Raw genomic sequence first — 18515 nt, 5'->3', positions numbered from 1 at the left:
ATTTCTGCCCAATTTCCTCTTTTGAAGTAACCAAGCTTCCTTTCCTTTTTTGCTACATATTTTTCTTTCTCTTCTTTCATTCTGTCTCAGCTGTATTTCCCTTAGTGATCATCACCAACTTATTTTTTGCCCAGCTATTCCTCTTAAGGTTTTTATCTGCTAGTCATAAAACAAAATATATTTCTATTGATTTATTTGCTCCTGTTGCGAAAAAAGATATGGAGTTTATGCACAGGTCAAGTGAAGTTTTATTAATCCTTTGAGATTGTAAAATAAATAGAAATTCAAGTGATGATATGAGTACAAATGTTACTACAACCCTTCAAATAAGTGTTTCAAAGCCATTTCAAAGCCTTACCTTGCTATCATAGCTTATTAAATATATTTTTAGAATTTATTTTATACAACAGATCACTTTTACCAAATTTATATGTTACAGACCAATAAAATCAGTAAAATTTATTTGATACATGTATGTTGAGTATGTTTCTTATCTATATTTGACTTAATAAAAAAAGAAAATATGCATTGCCTTTTATTGTCTCTAAAGATTTCATGTTATATGTAGGGACTATGAGTAGGAACCACGAGTATATGCTAAATTTCTCATCTGGCAATATTTAATTACTAAAATACCTCTCTTGGTATGCTTACTGTTGCTGTTGTCTTCCAGAGTTCACATTTACCAGAAAAAACTTGAAAATGAGTAGCCGACGGAAACGTGCTCCTCCAGTGAAGATGGATGAAGAAAAGCAGCAGCAGCTTCGTTGGAACATGTATGAGGACAGGAGGAATGAACCTCTCACCTTAAGCGATGATGAGCACTCCTGCCCCGCTGCAGACTCCTCTTCTGCTGACTGCATCATCCTAGAAGATCATCTAAAGGAAGAAGTGGCTTACAGAGATAAGTGTTCAGAGGAAGTGTGCCTCTCAAAATCAATTGAAAAAGAAGAGTGTATTGGTACTTTTTCCCCTTTGTCTGTGAAGTTGAATATTGTGATTTCTCCCCATCATGCTGATAATTCTTGGAAAGCATTTCTAGGAGAATTAACTCTTCAGCTTCTTCCTGAACAGAATTTAATTGAAAATTTTTCTGAAAGGAGTTTTACATTGATGAGTTCAGGGTCAAAAAGTCAGTTCCTGATCTATGTTCACTCAAAATCTGAAGATGTAGAAAAACAGGAAAAAGGACTTGGAGAATCAGTCGATATTTGTGACATGGGTATTCAAGTGGAATCATCCGTCAGTGATGAAATGTTAGAAGATTTGGGGTGGCTGCAAAAGAAAAGAAGAATAAAACTTTACCAAAGACCTGAAGGAAATCACATTATCAAGGTACTTCATTTTTGTGTTATCTTTTAAGGTTCTTCTACATTGGCAGTCCATTTTGAAGTAACTAGAAAGAAGGTAGAAAAAGCCAGCAATACATTAAGTTTCAAAACATATTTTCTTTTGGGCTTATAATAACTATTAAAAAATATGTGTTTTAGCTAATTATTTCTAGAATGTACTTTGTGAAGGATATCTTTCGGATTCTTTGTTTTCATCTTAGCAACTTCATTTCATCCTCATCATCTATTCCTCTTACTAGAGCAGTCTTTTCACTACTTCTCTTTCTGATCTTGCTTTTTCTTTCTTTTTTTAATTTTTAATCAATTAACTTATTTATATTCATTCCCTGAGCATCGTCACAGCAAACAAAATGTGATTTCCCATCCAAAATAATACTGCATAGTGGTTTAATCATACATGTTATCATCAATAATTTTCCATTTCTAGTTTTATATATATGTGTGTGTGTGTGTGTGTGTGTGTGTGTGTGTTCCTCCTATACTACCTCAGGTGTCTATAGTTGTTTTCCATTCTTTTTTCCCCCCATATTTTATTGATTCACAAAATTTCTTAAATAATCTAACTATTTTCAATAGCAGGCTCAGCTGGTATATACATATCTGTGAATACATGTCTCACTTTAAGTGTGAAACTTTGAGTAAAATGAATATATTATAAAGTAGCACCTAGTTGATGCTATATAGCTTACTACAGTTATTAAATAGGTATTTTTTAATATATTTTTTTCATTTCAAGAAAAGCAATTTTAGCTTTAATAAATTGAAGAAATGCTAAGGAACTTTGCTTAAAACTTAGAGCCAGGAAACATGTTAGGATTCTGTTCAAATAGTAGGTACATGAACCTATTGCTGGCTAAAAACAGGACACAAGTCCTTAAAACTGGAAAACAAAGCCTAGAAGAAAATCAGCAATGTTTTAGTCAAAAGTCATAAAATTCTATTTCACCAGTTCAGTCTCATGTACTTAATCTATCTTCTGTTGTGGTTCAATCTTCCTGATTAAATTCTAGTATATAATAATCAACTCCAGACTTGTCACTACCATTAAGTTGGCCATTTTCTTAGTTTTTGAACTCTTATTTCTGTGTGTCTCTATTTAATTTTCCTCCTATAGCACTACCCTGAGAACTTCTTAGAGAGCTGGTCTGGTGTTAGTAAATTTTTTTAGGTTTTGTTTATCTGAGAATGTTCTTATCTTTTCTTCCCATATGAAAGATAATCTTTCCGGGCACAGTATTCTTGATTGAAACCGCTTTTCCCTTAACACTTTGAATATATTTTACCATTCTTTCCTTGCTCACATTTCTGATAAGAGGTCCACTGTTAGCCTGATGGGGTATCTTTTGTAGGTAACTTGACTTTTCTCTCTTGCCAATCTTAGTATCTTGTCATTATCTTGTGGTTTTGGTCAATCTGGCTATAATTTATCTTAGAGAAGATCTTGGGTTGATTCTGTTTGGGTTCCTTTGTATTTCTTGGGACTGGATCTTTGAATGCCTCTCTAGGTTTGGAAAGTTTTCTTGCAGGATTCATGGAATAGATTATCAATGCCCTTTCGAGTCTGTGCCTTCTGGGATACCAATTATTCAGATGTTTGGACATTTGATGGTATCTAGTATTTCTCGTATATTATTCTCATTTTGGGGGGCAATTTTCTCAGTCTTGGTGGATTTTTGAGACCAGCAATTCTGTCTTCTACATCTGGGATTTGATTTTCTGTATGATTTAGTCTGCTTTTAATACTTTCAAGGGAGGTTTTGACTTTCTGTATTATAGCCTTCATCTCTAACAGGTCCATTTGATTATTTTTTATAGCATGTATTTCCTCTTTTAGATCGTGCAAGAATTTCTTCACCTCCTGGAATTCATTAGCTCCTTTCTCCTGCCTCTTCTGCAGTTCATTGTCTCTCTTCTCTTCCATCTCTGTTAGCTTTGACACTATGAATATTCTAAATTCTTTATCAGACATTTCCATGAGTTTCATTGTGCTGTCTGGGGATGAAGAGGAGTTATTTTTTCCCCTTGAAGGAGAGATATTTTCTTGCTTTCCCATGTTTCTTGTGACCCTGCAGTGATTTCTAGTCATCTGATGGATGGTGCAATTCTTCGTAATTCTTGAAGTTCAATCTGAGCATTCAGAGGCGTGCAAGAGGAGGTGATCTGTAAACTCTCTTCCATTCCGTTTTCACTCTTTGTGCTTCAGATTCAGTGGGAATAGAGAAATATTCTGACCCTCATTGTATTCAGATGTTTGGGTCCTGTTCACTTGGACCTGTCTAGACACTTAGTGCATAGAGGCCACTAGAAATGAATCTGGAGGGAGAAGTCTCTGCAGAAAGTCTTCATTTTTAGTCAAGGAAACCATTATTTCATAGCTCAAGTTTGGTATCCATCTCATGATGGGCCTGGAGGTATGCCTTTCCCACTAGAAATTAATCTGGAGGGAGAAGTCTCAGCAGAAAATCTCTAATCTTGCCTTTTTAAATCCCTCATGACTTGGTCCCAGGAATGGAATGTTATGAATGTAAACAGAATTCTATTCTTTACTGTCTGCAGAGTTAAGTATAATTTTTCTAATCATACATACAAATCTCTCTTTCAGTAGGCCCCCTTTTATTCCCCCCCCTTCAGAGAGATTTTTGCTATAGGGAAAACGTGTTTGCCAGAGAGACAGAAAGCAAGAAATCACTCCCCAAGTAGGGGTGACCACATCACAGTCCCTTCTACTCCATTCTCCTCTTGGGATTTTGAGCATGCGTGCACACACGCCTGGCATGACTTTTAAACTACAGGGTACAGGACTCAAACCATGTTCAACTATGTGGGAGCCAAGGATGTGACCATTCCACCATCTGCTGGTCACTTAATAGGTCCTTTGTCTTTATCATTTATTACTCTTTTTATTTTGTCCCAGAAACTTAATTTGTTTCTTTCAGATAACCCGCTGTCTTTCTTGCTTTTGCTTTCACAATTCTCTCTTTCTGGATTGTTCATTTCTTTTTCCTAGTTTATCCTATATTATTGAGTTCAGAGTTTACTTTCTCCAAGGACGTGGTTTTCTTTTTTTGGAGAGGTTTTTGCTATAGGGCACATGCGCTCGTCAGACAGACAGAGACATAGAGATAGAAAGCGAGAAATCATCCCCCAGGGGGGATGGACACGCTGCAGTCCCTTCTCCATTCTCCTCTCGGGATCTTTGGCATGCATGCACACGGCCGGCATGAGTTTTAAGCCACCGAGTCCAGGACGCAAACCGCGGTTGACTACGTGGGAGTCCAGCGACATAGCCATTATGCTAACTGCTGGTTCCCTCCAAGGATGTGTTTTTAAACCGCATTGGTGACATTACATTGCCTTCCTCCCAGAATATGAGATACAAATTTTTACTTTTGCCCTGGCCACTTGTAGTGTTCTTGTATTTTAGATTTTTACGCCTTATTAGACTATAAAGACTTTTATCTTTACAGCCCAATAAATGATTTGGTACCTAACAGATTTTTAGTTCATAAATCAATAAATTTGTAATTCATTTTAGGCTCTGCCGTTCACAAACCAAATAATACGAATCATTTAAGTGATCTAATTTCAGTTTCTTTCCGTATGAAATATAAATAATACCCATCCTTCTTACCGTATAGAATTGAGTTCAAAACAGGTGAGATAGTGTTAAATAAATGTTAAATAAATGTATTAAATAGTTTTAAATAAATAAATTTTCCCAGGAAAGTCATGATGTAATTTGCTATGTTATTGTGTGCAAAAATACATCATAACTTTTCTGATGACCCAATGCTTGGTAGACTATGAAACAATTTAATTTGTCTTCATAGTAAAACTTGAAAGGTAAAGAAATTCTGGGTTTTTGTTTTTGTTTTTTTATAATTTGCTATAAGGCACATGTGCTTGTGAGAGAGAACAAGAGAGAGGGGGGAAATAAGAACCTCCCCCCCATGGAGGATCATACTGAAGTTCCTCCTCTATTACTCATTTCAGGATTTTGTACTCACATGCACAGGCACCTGATGTGTTTTTCAAGTGGCCAGGTGCAAGACTCGAACCATGTAGTTGGCCATCTGATGTGCAACTGTCTCAGCCACCATACCACTGTCTGGCCTGCCTGAAATTCTAAAATGTTAATCTCACTTTTTAACTGAAAAACTATCTCTTAAAACATTTTTTATATTAAAAAGCAATTGCATCATGGCCCTATTTAAAATTTCAGAATTAACAGAAAGAAACCAAATTTAGAAGCATTAGATTGCAGTTAATTCTTCTAAACAATAAAACCGTAGCCAAACATTCCCACTTTTTACAGATAGTACGTAGCAAAACTGTGGTTCAGTGATAATAAGTACATAAGAATTCATACCTTGTATATCTTTGTTTTATTTACCTCCCCTACAAACCAAGTCTTGATCTATTATTTTTCCCTGATCCCAATTTTTATAAAGATTTGAATATTTATTTCTGCTATAGTAAGCCATCTCCAGGTGAACACAAAGCAGAGTTACAAATAATAATGAAGTATGATCATTGTCACTTACTCTTGTGTAATGCTAGTGATTTTTGTTATTTATTTATAGGGGAGGTAAATAAAACAAAGATAAATAAGGTGTGAATTCTTACATACTTATTATCATTGAACTACAGTTTTGTTACATACTATTTTATTTATTATTTTCTGTGATTTTTTAAAAAATTGATAGGCTTTCTCAGAACAATTTTAGGTTTAGAGAAATAGCAGAGAGAGAAGATTTCCTATATTTGATATACTATCTCTCGTCATCTCATATATTTCCCCTAATTTTTAAACTTTTTATTTTTATTTATTTATTTTTTTTTACATTTAATCACTACATTTTTACAGTGTATAACATGGTTTTCCCAGTGTGATTACAGTGCATATTGGTCAAGTCAGAGACATTATCATATATATTATCATTAACAGATAACTTTTCATTTTTGTTCTTTAATAAAAGAATTTGAGAATATTAGTGAGTCAAGTCTAAAAAATAGTCCAGGGAAATGAAGGACTCTAACATTTGTTGACTGTCTATAAGAAATATTTAAAATTATACTAATCATACTATACTCCTACACTTTATAAATGAGCATTGAATAAAAATAATTTGATTATTTCTTCCCAAGTTTGTTTAACTCTTGAATATCCGTACCAATGTTTAAATTCAAGTATGTTGACCTCAAAACTTCATACTGCATTGCTTCATTACAGTCAAGATATTTAACACTAATCAAGGTCTTTTTTCCTATACAATTTAGTGTTCGACCCAGTAATAAGGATTTTCACACCTAACTGCTTAAACATCCTGGCATGTGCTTCAGAATCTTCTAGGGGAATCCTCATTTTTAACAGATTTTACTGATTATTTTGATCAGATTTGAGTATCACTGATTTAGTAGGTAGAATTAGGTGTTCTTATCATATTCTCCCAGGTTTGATTTCAATTAGGGATTTTTTTTTCCAACAAATTGAGTGGGATATTTCACATCGCAGATACTTGCATTTGTGAAATAAAATTGTTGAAAATTAAAATAGGTGGAGATTTGATAGTAAATATTTAGTGTTTGTAGAACAGATACTGTGAATACCTTTTTAAATGGTCATGCTACTTTTTTTTGGTAAAGAGTATACATTTAAGTATAAACTGCTATGTTGATTAATCCTTCATAGGTTGGAATTTATCTTTTGGAAGCTGGCCTAGCAAAACTTGACTTTTTCAGTGATGCAAATTCGAGAATGAAAAAGTTCAATCAGCTCATGAAGAGAGTAATGGAAAAGCTATATAATTTTATTATTCCAGGTAATTTTTAAGTAAACTTTAAAACTGCTATTATTAAGGTCTCTCTTTATTTTTTTTTCCTGTCTTCTAGTCCTAACAATTAGAGAAATGGCCAATAAAACCATATAAAAATTAAATGACCTCCATAAAATCACCCTATGGCAGAATTATCCTTACCTAAAATGCCCCGACTAATATAATTTGTTTCTTCACTTTTGCATAACATTGTATTTAGCTTGTGATAAGTATTAAATAAATGTTTGTAGAGTAAATATGCGACATTATTTCTGTGCTTTTATTTGATGAGGGCAATAGATTCTTTGCTAAGCTTTATTCTACCTCTCCTTTGTAGTCTGACAGAGCCTGGTTCTATAAAAAAACAGATAACTGGGACCAGCAGAAGGCTTAATGATTCACTAGACTCCCACATAGTCAACTGCAGTTTGAGTCCCACATTGGTGGCATAAAACTCAGTCTAGACACATGTGTATGCATACCCAAAATCCCAAGAGGAAATTAGAGAAAAAAGGATTGCAGCAGGGCCATCCCCTCTAGGGGGTAATGTCTTACTTTCTGTTCCTCTATCTCTCTGTCAAGCACCTGTGCTTTATAGCAAAAATTTCTCTCTAAAAAAAACCAGATCACTTTGCTCTGCTTTTTGGCACGATGTAACATCCTTGATCAGGGCTGCAGTTTCAGATTTTTTGCACTTAATTACCAATAGAGCATGAGAGGTTTTTTGTAGCCCATCAACACTATTGGAAAGACAGCTTAAATTTTGAGTCCTTTTCATGGTGGGTCAGCATTAGTCCAGGTACAAATTTTAGAACATTTTTATACTGTAATTTATTAATGAAAACAGTTTTTTTTTTTTTTTTTTTTTTTTGAGAGAGATTTTTCACTGTAGGGCGCGTGCGCTCGCCAGACAGACAGAGAGAGACATAGAGACAGAAAGCGAGAAATCACCCCCCAGGAGGGATGGTCACGCCGCAATCCCTTCTCCTCCATTCTCCTCTCGGGATCTTGGGCATGCACGCACACGCGCCCGGCGTGAGTTTTAAGCCACCGGGTCCGGGACACGAACCGCGGTCGATTACGTGGGAGTCCAGCGACATAGCCATTACGCTAACTGCTGGTTCCCAATGAAAACAGTTTTAAAGCTTGGCTGTTGAGAAACTCTTTTTTAAATTTTTTTTAGAGGTTTTTTGCCTTAGGATACATGGGCTCATCAGAGAGAGAAACAGAGACAGAAGAGGAAAAATGAAAACTCCCCAGGGGGATGGACACACTGCAGTGCCTTCTCCTCCTGGGGTTTTTGGACATGCACACACATGTGCCCAATGTGAGTTTTAAGTCACCAGGTCTGGGACTTGAACTGTGTTGTGCCCAATGTGAGTTTTAAGTCACCAGGTCTGGGACTTGAACTGTGTTGAGCTATGTAAGAATCCAGCAATATAACCATTATACCACCTGCTGGCCCTGATTGTTGAGCAATTCCTGTAGTATATTCTTTGCAAAACTTCAAGGCTTAAGTTGAGGAAGATCTCTTATTTTAGCATTAGAAGGAATGTTTTTTTTTAAATTTTGGAGGGAGAGACTTTTTTGCTATAGAGCATGTGCACTCATCAGAGAAACAGAGACAGAGAGAGAGAGAAAGCAAGAAATCACCCCCGAGGTGGGATGTCATGCCACAGTCCCTTCTCCTACATTCTCCTCTTGGGATTTTAGGCACACACACACGTACACACATATCTGGTATGAGTTTTAAGCTGCTGGGTCCAGGATGTGAACTATGGTAAATTGTGTGGGAGTCCAGCAACATAACCATTACACCACCTGCTAGTCCCAGAAGGATTGCTTTTTTCATTCATTCATTGATTCATTCATTTATAGCAGACAGAGACAGAGTGAGAGAGAAGGGAAAATGAGAAAGCAAGCCACCAGGTCTAGGACTCGAACTGCTATCTGCCATTTGGGCCAGCTCCTTTAATTACTACCTGCTGGCCCAGGATTGCTTTTAAAAATACATCTAGAGTTTTTGCCAGGTTCATGTGCGTGTGTACCCAAGATCCCGAGATGAGAATAGAGGAAAAAAGCAGCATGGCCATCCCCACAGGAGGGTGATTTCTCGCTTTCTGTATCTCTGTCCCTGTCTGTCTTTCTGATGAGCTCATGCACCCTATAGCAAAAACCTCCCAGAAGGAAAAAAAGTACATCTAGAGTTTTTAAAGGTACATTAAGAATTCCATTATTAATACAATTTGAACTTTTTTAAAGCATGATTTCTTTTTTAAAAAAAATAATTTGATTTTATTTATTATTTTTAATTTGACCAGAAAAGGAGGCAGTCGGGGGTGGGGGGGAGACAGAGAGGGAAAGTGAGAAAGCAGGCTGCCAGGTCTACAACTTGAACCATGGTCAACCATGTGGGAATCCAATGCCCTTAACCACTACACCACCTGCCAGCCCCTAAAGCATGATTTCTAAGGAAAATTTCAAATTCAGTTAATACTAGATTATACTGGTATGTATTAATAAAAGTCTGAAATAATCGGGCATATAACTGTACATTATTTGTGAAGTTTTAAAAATTTCAAATGGCATATTTTTTTTACTAGAAAAAGTAAGTTATGTGTTTTTTGGTTCAATTTTTTCATTTTAGACCTGATGTAGTATGTCCTGAAAGTATATGGCCTGAATGAAATGCAATTCAAAAATAAATGGTTCATTTTTTCATCTTGAAAGAATTATGCTCTGGATAAAAAATCATTAGTTGAAAGGAATTTATATTTGTTGAAGGTTTATATTTATTTTTCCTATTAGAATAAAAATAGGTCTTCTTCCACAGAGTAATTTTGTCCACTGAATAAATTTGATACTCTTTCAGGTTTGCATTAGTAGCTTTAGCTTGTGTCCCATGATCAGCTGCTGAGTGCAACCAAATGCCTTTCATTCTTTTGCATAAGAAATAGAATGGAGGGGCCAGCAAGTGTGTGGTGATTACGGCGCTCTACACCACAGGTTATGTACTGGATGCGGTGGCTTGCTTTCTCACTTTATTTCTCTTTCTCTTGCTCTGTCTGTCTCTCTCTCTCTCTGGTGAGCACACATGCCCTATAGCAAACTTAAAAATAATCACCTTAATAAATGAATAGTTAAAAATGAGTCAGCAGGTAGTATGGTGGTTGAAGCACTGGGCTCCCACTTGGCAGACTACAGTTTGAGCCCCAGACCCAGTGGCTTTCTTTCTCACTTTCCCTTTCTCTCTCTGTCCCTCTCTAGTACATTGAAAAATAACAATAATAAATAAAATTAAGTAATGATTTTTTAAATAATTAAAAACAAAAGAAGTAGAGTAGGAACCCTCATCCTAAACACCGAAAATTTTTATCTGTTTATCGTTTGTTAGGTTAAGATATAAAAAATGGGGACCAGCAGCTGGCGTAATGACTATGTCACTGGACTCCCATGTAGACGACTACAGTTCGAGTCCTGGACCCAGTGGCATAAACTCACACTGGGCTCGTGTGCGTGCATGCCCAAGGTCCCGAGAATGGAGGAGAAAGAATTGTGGCATGGCCATCCCCTCCTGGGGGATGATTTCTCTCTTTCTGTCTCTCTGTCCCTCTCTGTCTTTCTGGTGAGCAAACATGCCCTGTAGTGGAAACCTCTCCAAAAAAAAAAAAAAAAGATATAAAAATGAAATAAGCAGGACCAGCAGGTTCTGTGGTGATTAAGGCTATGGTTTGAGTCTCAGACCTGGTGGCTTGCTTTCTCACTTCCCCTCTCTCTCTCTTTTTTTCTGTCTGGTGAGGACATGTGTGCTCTGTAGCAAATTAAAAATATACATAAAATTAAATAAATTCTTTCTTTTTTTTTTTTTTTTTTTTTTGAGAGGTTTCTGCTATAGGGCATGTGCACTCGTCAGAAAAACAGAAAGCGAGAAATCACCCCCTAGGGGGGACGGCCACACCGCAATCCCTTCTCCTCCATTCTACTCTCAGGACCTTGGGTATGCATGCACACGCACCCAGTATTAGTTTAAGCCACCAAGTCTGGGACTCGAACCACAGTCAACTACATGGGAGTCCAGCGACATAGCCATTATGCCAACTGCTGGTCCCAAAATTAAATAAACTTCTAAAAAAGATTTTTAAAGCAAAATAAGCTATCCATTAATAAACTACAAAAGAAATTCACATTCAGTTTCTCAAATTAAATATCCACTGTAGGAAAAGGGTATATCAGTTTCTCTAAGGGGCTATCAAAACAGAAGACAACATTGCCCTCATTGTAAAAAGGACAGATAGACAAATTATTCAGTAAAAGATTGATTGAAATGTTCTTCTGTAACCTAATTATAAAACATTATGTGAGGCCCAGCCATGGCGGTGTGATACTGTTCAATAATGAAAGTCATATAGATGATCAGAGTTTGGTTCCTAGGTCAACCTGTATACATTTGGTACATGTGTACATGCCCACGATCTTGTCTGGCAGGTAGAGTGTTGAGGGGAAGGATCACAGTATAAAACTCTTAATTGAGGGTACTGGTGTCTCTCTGCGCCTCCCCCCACCATCTTTCTCTCTCTTTCTATTTTTCTCTCACTTTCTTTCTTTCATAATTTTTTTATAAAGTATTACATGAGCACTGGGAACATTAATTCTAGTGAGGGTAAAGAAACAAAAGAAAAGTTCATGGAAAAAGTAGCTATTGAACTATCCTAAAGAAGACATGAGTAGATTTTTTTTTTTTTTTGGGAGAGGTTTTTGGCTATAGGGCGCGTGCACTCACCAGACAGACAGAGAGAGACATAGAGACAGAAAGTGAGAAATCACCCCCCAGGGGGGATGGTCACGCCACAATCCCTTCCCCTCCATTCTCCTCTCAGGATCTTGAGCATGCACGCACACGCGCCCTGCGTGAGTTTTAAGCCACCAGGTCCAGGACGCGAACCGCGGTCAATTACGTGGGAGTCCAGCGACATAGCCATTACGCTAACTGCTGGTTCCAAGAAGACATAAGTAGATTTTGATCAGTGAATTTTAAGAATGGTGCCTTCTAATCACAGACAACTGAATAATCCCCATGGTTGGGCAAGAACACAGTATATTCTTAGAATAAGAATAAATTGGGACCTGATGTGGTAAAATGTAATATTCTGCTAGGCTGACCCACGTGGGAAGGTTTGGAGTTTGCATCCAGGTGTCTCCCTTAGTACCCAGCCATGTGCATGCCCATGATCTGGACTGGCTGAGGCTGGAAGTATATTGCAATATTGGGACCCTTTTGTTTTGCGGGCAGGGGAATTCTTTCTCATTCACTCATAAAAGAAAGAAAATGAACTTAATAAAAGAATTGCTTTCAGTTGTAAAAGTTGAATCAGATTTTAAGCTCATTTGTTGTTGAATATACAGACATGTTGGAAGAGGATCAGGAAGATTCAGAGAACGAGCCAGAGGGCCAGGACATTGATGAGCTCTATCACTTTGTGAAGCAGGCACATCAGCAAGAAACACGGTCTGTCCAAGTGGATGTCCAGCATCCTGCACTGATGCCTGTGTTGAGACCCTACCAGAGGGAGGCTGTCAACTGGATGCTGCAACAAGAGCATTTCAGAAGCACTCCTGCTGGTGGCAAGTATAAGATGCTTAAAGAAAGGCAAATTGACTATGGAGAGTATACGAGAGCTAGTATAGGATAGAGGAAGTTGAACATTAAAGAAAGGTACATTGAAAACATCCAATAAAATGGGTGTTAACTATGAACAAAATTATTTTCTAAAAAAAATCCTTCAAAACTGAAATCTAGAAAAATTCACATGTTAATTTGCTCATGTATACAAGTTTGAACTGGGTTTTGTTTTGTTTTGTTTGAGGGAGGTATTTTCCCTCCTTGATTGGAAGTTTTAAAAACCTAGACATTCATTCATTTATGTTTTCAGCTAAGAATTGCTTTTAAAACTTTATCATATGGGGGGATAAGCAGTTGGCATAATAGCTATGTTCCTGGACTCCCATGTAGTCAACCACAGTTCGAGTCCCGGACCCAGTGGCTTAAACTCACACTGGGCACATGTGTGTGCATGCCCAAGATCTTAAGAGGAGAATGGAAGAGAAAGGATTGCGGTGTGGCCATCCTCCCTTGGGGGTGATTTCTTGCTTTCTGTCTTTCTGTCTCTGTCTTTCTGGCGAGCACATGCACCCTATAGCAAAAAAAAACTTCATCACATGGGAATCTTGCTAATTATCAGCAAGAAAGTACTTTTCACAATTTGATGATGAATCTTAGTGACAAAAAGCAAATTTCCAAAAGTGAGAGGCAGACATGTGACTAATCTAATTTTCTTAGACTTACATGTTTTTCTTTATCACACAATACAAATAATGTCATTTACTGAGTGTTTTTATGAAGGTAGTAGATTTGTGGGAGACATTTATGCTATTTCTTTATCACTGTCTTTAAAGGAACAGGCACAAGGTACTTTTTTTTATGTGATTCTAAGTAGTGAAGTATTGCCTAGTTCTAATTCCTTCTATAGATGTTTATTTAGTTGGTGAGGAATAGCTCTTACCTATTTTTCCCGTGTGATCTATTTTACACTTTCTTACCTAACAAACTTAAGTCATCTAAATTTTTCAATTTGGACAATTAGTATCAATTCATAGCCAATATTTTGTTCCTACCCTTCCTGTCCCCCTGCTCTGACTTATTTGGAAATAAATTCTATATACTTACTTTATATATAATATTTCAATTTTTTAAAAGATAAAGATTCTTTCTCACTTTCTTCTCTCTCCTTTCTCTCTCTCTCTCCCTCTCTCCCCCCCTGTCTCTCTGGCAAGTATATGCACTCTAAAGCAAAAACTAAAAAAGGAAAGGAACAGGGAGGATTCTTTTAAGTAGATATAAAAATATATATAATAATGGATTATTTTTGAGAGAAATTTTTCCTTTTTAGGGTACTTGTGCTTGCCAAAGAGACAGCAAGAAATCACCCCCCTGGGGGCTGGCTGAGCCATAATCCCTTCCCTGCCATTCTCCTCTTCAGATTTGGACACTCATATACGCCCAGTGAGTTTCAGGTTCCCGGTCCCTGAACTCAAACGTTAGTCTGCCACATGGGAGTCCAGTGCCTCACTACGCCACCTGCTGGCATATAAAAATGGATTTTTAAAGCCCAGTAAGTCTTGAATATCACCAAACCTGTTTCCATCCTTCCTTTGCTTCCTCTCTCTCTCCTTTCCCTCCCCTCCACTTCTCTTTTTTTTCTCTCTCTTTTCCTTTTACACACATATATAGTTCAGATCTGAAACCAAGTAACATTTGCACATTGGAACTGGTTGTTTTTACTTAAGTTGTTTTGTTTTTTGTTTTTTTTTTTTAGAGAGATATTTTTCTGTAGGGTGTGTTTGCTCACTGGAAAGACAGAGACAGAGAGGCAGAAAGCAAGATATCACCCCGGCCCAGGGAACATAGCTAAAATCCCTTTACCTCCACTCCCCTCTTGGGATTTTGGGCATGCACACACAAGTGCCTGGCATGAGTTTAAGCCTCCAGGTCCAGGACTTGAACTGTGGTTGACTTTGTGGAAGTTCAGTGATACCATCTGCTGGTCCCTGTTGCTTAAGTTTTTTATTTGTAGGTTTTATGTCCTATCTCTCACTCTATTTTTTTCCTTAAAATGATTTGTTAAGAGAAATTGTTAACTTTATAGTTTCCCACAGACTAGATTATGCTTTTCTCCAAAATGATGTATTTTTCTGTAGTTAAATAATATTATTAATAAATTAATGTTAAGATATAGAACTAGACTGTCTCAAGAATATCCACTAAACACATGCTTTTGAGAATTAAAATGTGGTTGCCCAAATTGAGTTGTACCTTAAGGTTAAAATACGTACTAATTTTCAAATCATGAATAAGTATCTCATTTGTAATTTTTTATAATGATTACATATTGAAATGATAATATTTTGGTTAGATCGAAATTTTTTTAAGTACTTAAAATTAAACTTTGTTTCTTTTTTTATATACTACTAGAAATTTAAAATTACATATGTGGCGCATATTATGTTTTTGTCAGACAGTGTCTGACGTAGTGTTTCCATCACCCGACAGTTCCCTCATAGCCCAGTTAGTTCTCCTACTTCAGCCCATTCTAAAGGTAGCCACTGTCATCATAAATTGGTTTTTGTCTGTTTTTGAAACTAAAAATTAAAACAACATATTTGTACACTTTGAAGGGAGTGGGAATTGCTTCTTTTAACATAATAGCTTTAAGTATATACATGCTGCAAAAATCAGTAATTCATTCTTTTTTGTCTTCAGACTAGACTTTGTTGATTAAATCTTTGTCATTTAGCAGATTTTTTGTCCCTATGGTTCCGAAAATTGAAAATTCTTATCATTTATTTTTTTCATTTTATAAATGCTTTGTATCTATTTACATATCTCTATTTCCTCAGTTAATCCCTAAAGAAAACAGTGAAAAATTACTCGCTGTTCCACTAGTGAATAGAGATATGTTATCTATTTGGCAATTGGCTTAAACAAGTTAAAATATTAAGTAGAAGGGTAAAGGAAGATTCTAATTGAAACAAACTCAGTACTTCAGTATTGAAGTTTTAGATATTATTTCCCCTCTAAGCCTTTCCATTCACTCTCGTACCCATAAAAGAGGTCAGATCTTACATGAGTAAATGTTTAGCTCACTAGCATTTGTCTAGCTATCTGAAGGGTTCATACAGACTATTGAAGGATTTACAAAAGATAAGCTTTTTCCCTTTATCAGGAAGGAGTTGGTTATATCTGTTAGGTTTTTTCTTGTTAATCCTCTGTAACATGCTGCATTTTGCTTTCCTGTCTTATTAATTCTTACGTGGATTTGTGCCTAAAGCAAAGGAAGCAAAAAAGATATCAGAAGAAAAGAATTAGAGGGATCTTAGCCAGTTACCAATGTGACTTTTCCTAACTTAGACTTACTAAGAATATGGGCTTCCTGAATCAGTATCCCAGGGCATACTGGTAGTTAACTTATTTTTATTTTAATATGAATATCTGACAGAAAATAAATAAACAAATACTTGTTCTTATAAATATATTTTTCTTTAGAAAGTGCCCTGCACTTCTTATGGCGAGAGATTGTTACATCTGAGGGTTTGAAACTCTACTATAATCCATACACGGGCTGGTAAGGCAAAATCTTATTTATATGCTTGGTTTAAAAATTAAATAAAAGGAAAAACTCTGTGAGATTTAAAATATATGTCTTTAGCCTTGGCAGTACCTCAAAAAGGTATAATAACTTATAGTCTTATTAAATATTTTTATAGATAGGATAGAGTTAGAATTAATAGCACTTGTCATTTTTCAGTAAATAAATGCAGAAGAGATACTTACTTAAGAAAGACTATTATTCTAAGTAAAAGTGTTATCTTATTTATTATGGACCAGTTTTTACTTTTTCATTAAATTTGTCAACTTCTAATAGAAAGTACTTTTTAGAATCATTAAACATAGTTAATAAATCAGTAGTTACCCTTTTTCATTCATAATTCATAGATGTTATAGAAAGTAGGCAGACATATTTCATTTAATTGTAGAACAGAAAAATGATGGGTCTTTACCAATCTCACTCTTATTTTTATAGATGTAGTTTTCAGCTCGAAGATTTTTTTTTGGTTATCATGTTTCTTTTATTCATAATACAGGGATTTAAATGATCTCACCCTGAAATACAGTTACTTCTATTTGTTTTGTTTTGTTTTGTTTTGAGATAGGATCTTGCTGTGCCTAGATCTCAGCCCTCCAGCTGGGAGTACAGGCAGGTACCACCACACTCAGCTCAATTTTTGTATGTTCAAAGGAATTTTTGTGTTTGGAAGAGACAGAGGAATGGACCAGGGAGAACTCCTAATATAGTCTGCCACATGGTGTCCCAGCCTCCTAGTTATCTAGGATTAGAGGCAGGTACCACCAGGCCAGCCTGTTCTAGATTGGTGTGGAATCCAAACCCAGATCTTTCATGTGGCTCCAGCCTTGCACAGAAGAACCCTACCTCTGGTCCCACTGCTAGTGGAACACAATTCACTTTTAGATAGAATTTGGGTGTGCTGCCCAGGCTAACTTCAAGCTTAAGAACTTCCACCTCAGTCTCCAAAATTTCTGGGATTATAAGAGCATGCCACCACCTGGGCATTGAACCTGGGCCTCCCGTATGGTCTCAGCCTCCAAAACAGTTTCTTAGCAGAGCATGCCACTGCACCTGGGCCTAAAATATAGTTTTAATAACCTTATACTTTTATTCATTTCTTGTTTTTAGGAAAAATAATCAGGAATACTGTCATTTTTATTTATATTTCTTCTATGTGTTTTCTTGTTTTCTTTAGCATCATTCGTGAGTACCCAAATCCTGGGCCACAGTTGCTTGGAGGAATCTTAGCAGATGAGATGGGCCTTGGAAAGACAGTGGAGGTTTTGGCTTTGATTCTGACACATACCCGAGAAGATGTCAAACAAGATGCTCTCACGCTTCCTGAGGTAAGAGGAGTGCTGGAGGGCTCAGGAAAGCAGCGACATATGTTCTCATAAGCATCATATGTTGAACGTTTGCTTGGCACTTAATTCAACACTTTTCTGTTCACTCTGTGACTAATGATTTTTATGTTAATGGTTAACGTTGAATGAGCACAGAGAATGAGATGTTTGTGACCCAGCAGGGTTTAAGAGATGTTGGCCAACTAGACAGTGATATGCAATCATTTATCACGCTTCCTCCTATTCAATAGTTGGCAGAGAAACTCCTTCATTAACGCTTCAAATTTTTTGTTCTTGCTACAGATTTCCATATTACCCCTAAATATATTTATGAGCTATTTTAAAAAATTGTACAACTTGAGGCCAGCAGGTGGCATGGTGGTTGAGGTACTGGACTTTCACCTGGCTGACCATGGTTCCAGTCTCAGACCTGACAGCTTGAAAATCACTCCAGGTGCATGTCCATTTGTTCCCAAAATCCTAGAGGAGAATAGAAAAGAACAGATTGTGGTGTGGCCATTCCCCTAAGGGAATGATTTCTCACTTTCTCACTACCTCCACGTGTCTCTCCAGTGAGCATATGCATCCTATAACAAAAACCTTAAATAAAACAGTCGTATAACTCTCAGATATATAAATTTTAGAATGTAATAATTAGAACTCTATTAAAAGATAAGTATTTTAATAAGAAACAAACTCTTAAGTCTTTGCCCCAAAGTATATAATTATGTTTAAAAATATAAATATTAGAGTTTAGAAAAACTTAGGCATATGCAGTTCATAGTTCATATTTTCCAGTGATGAAATCTGAGATCAGCATTA

General features: G+C 36.4%; 1 protein-coding gene across 6 annotated transcripts in view; it reads left to right on the top strand.

The window, feature by feature from the left end:
* The window catches only part of SHPRH (SNF2 histone linker PHD RING helicase), a 91434-nt gene that overhangs the window by 6679 nt on the left and 66240 nt on the right, over window positions 1–18515 (top strand). For 5 of the 6 annotated variants that reach the window (XM_014592858.2, XM_014592820.2, XM_014592893.2 and 2 more), the window contains 5 exons: window positions 674–1335; window positions 7045–7174; window positions 12572–12790; window positions 16269–16347; window positions 17546–17696. In XM_014592858.2, the coding sequence (XP_014448344.1) occupies window positions 703–1335; window positions 7045–7174; window positions 12572–12790; window positions 16269–16347; window positions 17546–17696 (1212 nt within the window). In that variant the 5' untranslated portion in view covers window positions 674–702. Of the gene's footprint in view, window positions 1–673; window positions 1336–7044; window positions 7175–12571; window positions 12791–16268; window positions 16348–17545; window positions 17697–18515 lie in introns of those variants that run through there. The other variant, XM_014592927.2, reaches the window with a different exon arrangement.

The sequence above is a fragment of the Tupaia chinensis genome, unplaced genomic scaffold (assembly GCF_000334495.1).
Source record: "Tupaia chinensis unplaced genomic scaffold, TupChi_1.0 Scaffold000008_1, whole genome shotgun sequence".
Lineage (NCBI taxonomy): Eukaryota > Metazoa > Chordata > Mammalia > Scandentia > Tupaiidae > Tupaia > Tupaia belangeri.
This window is presented reverse-complemented; position numbering and strand designations above follow the sequence as displayed.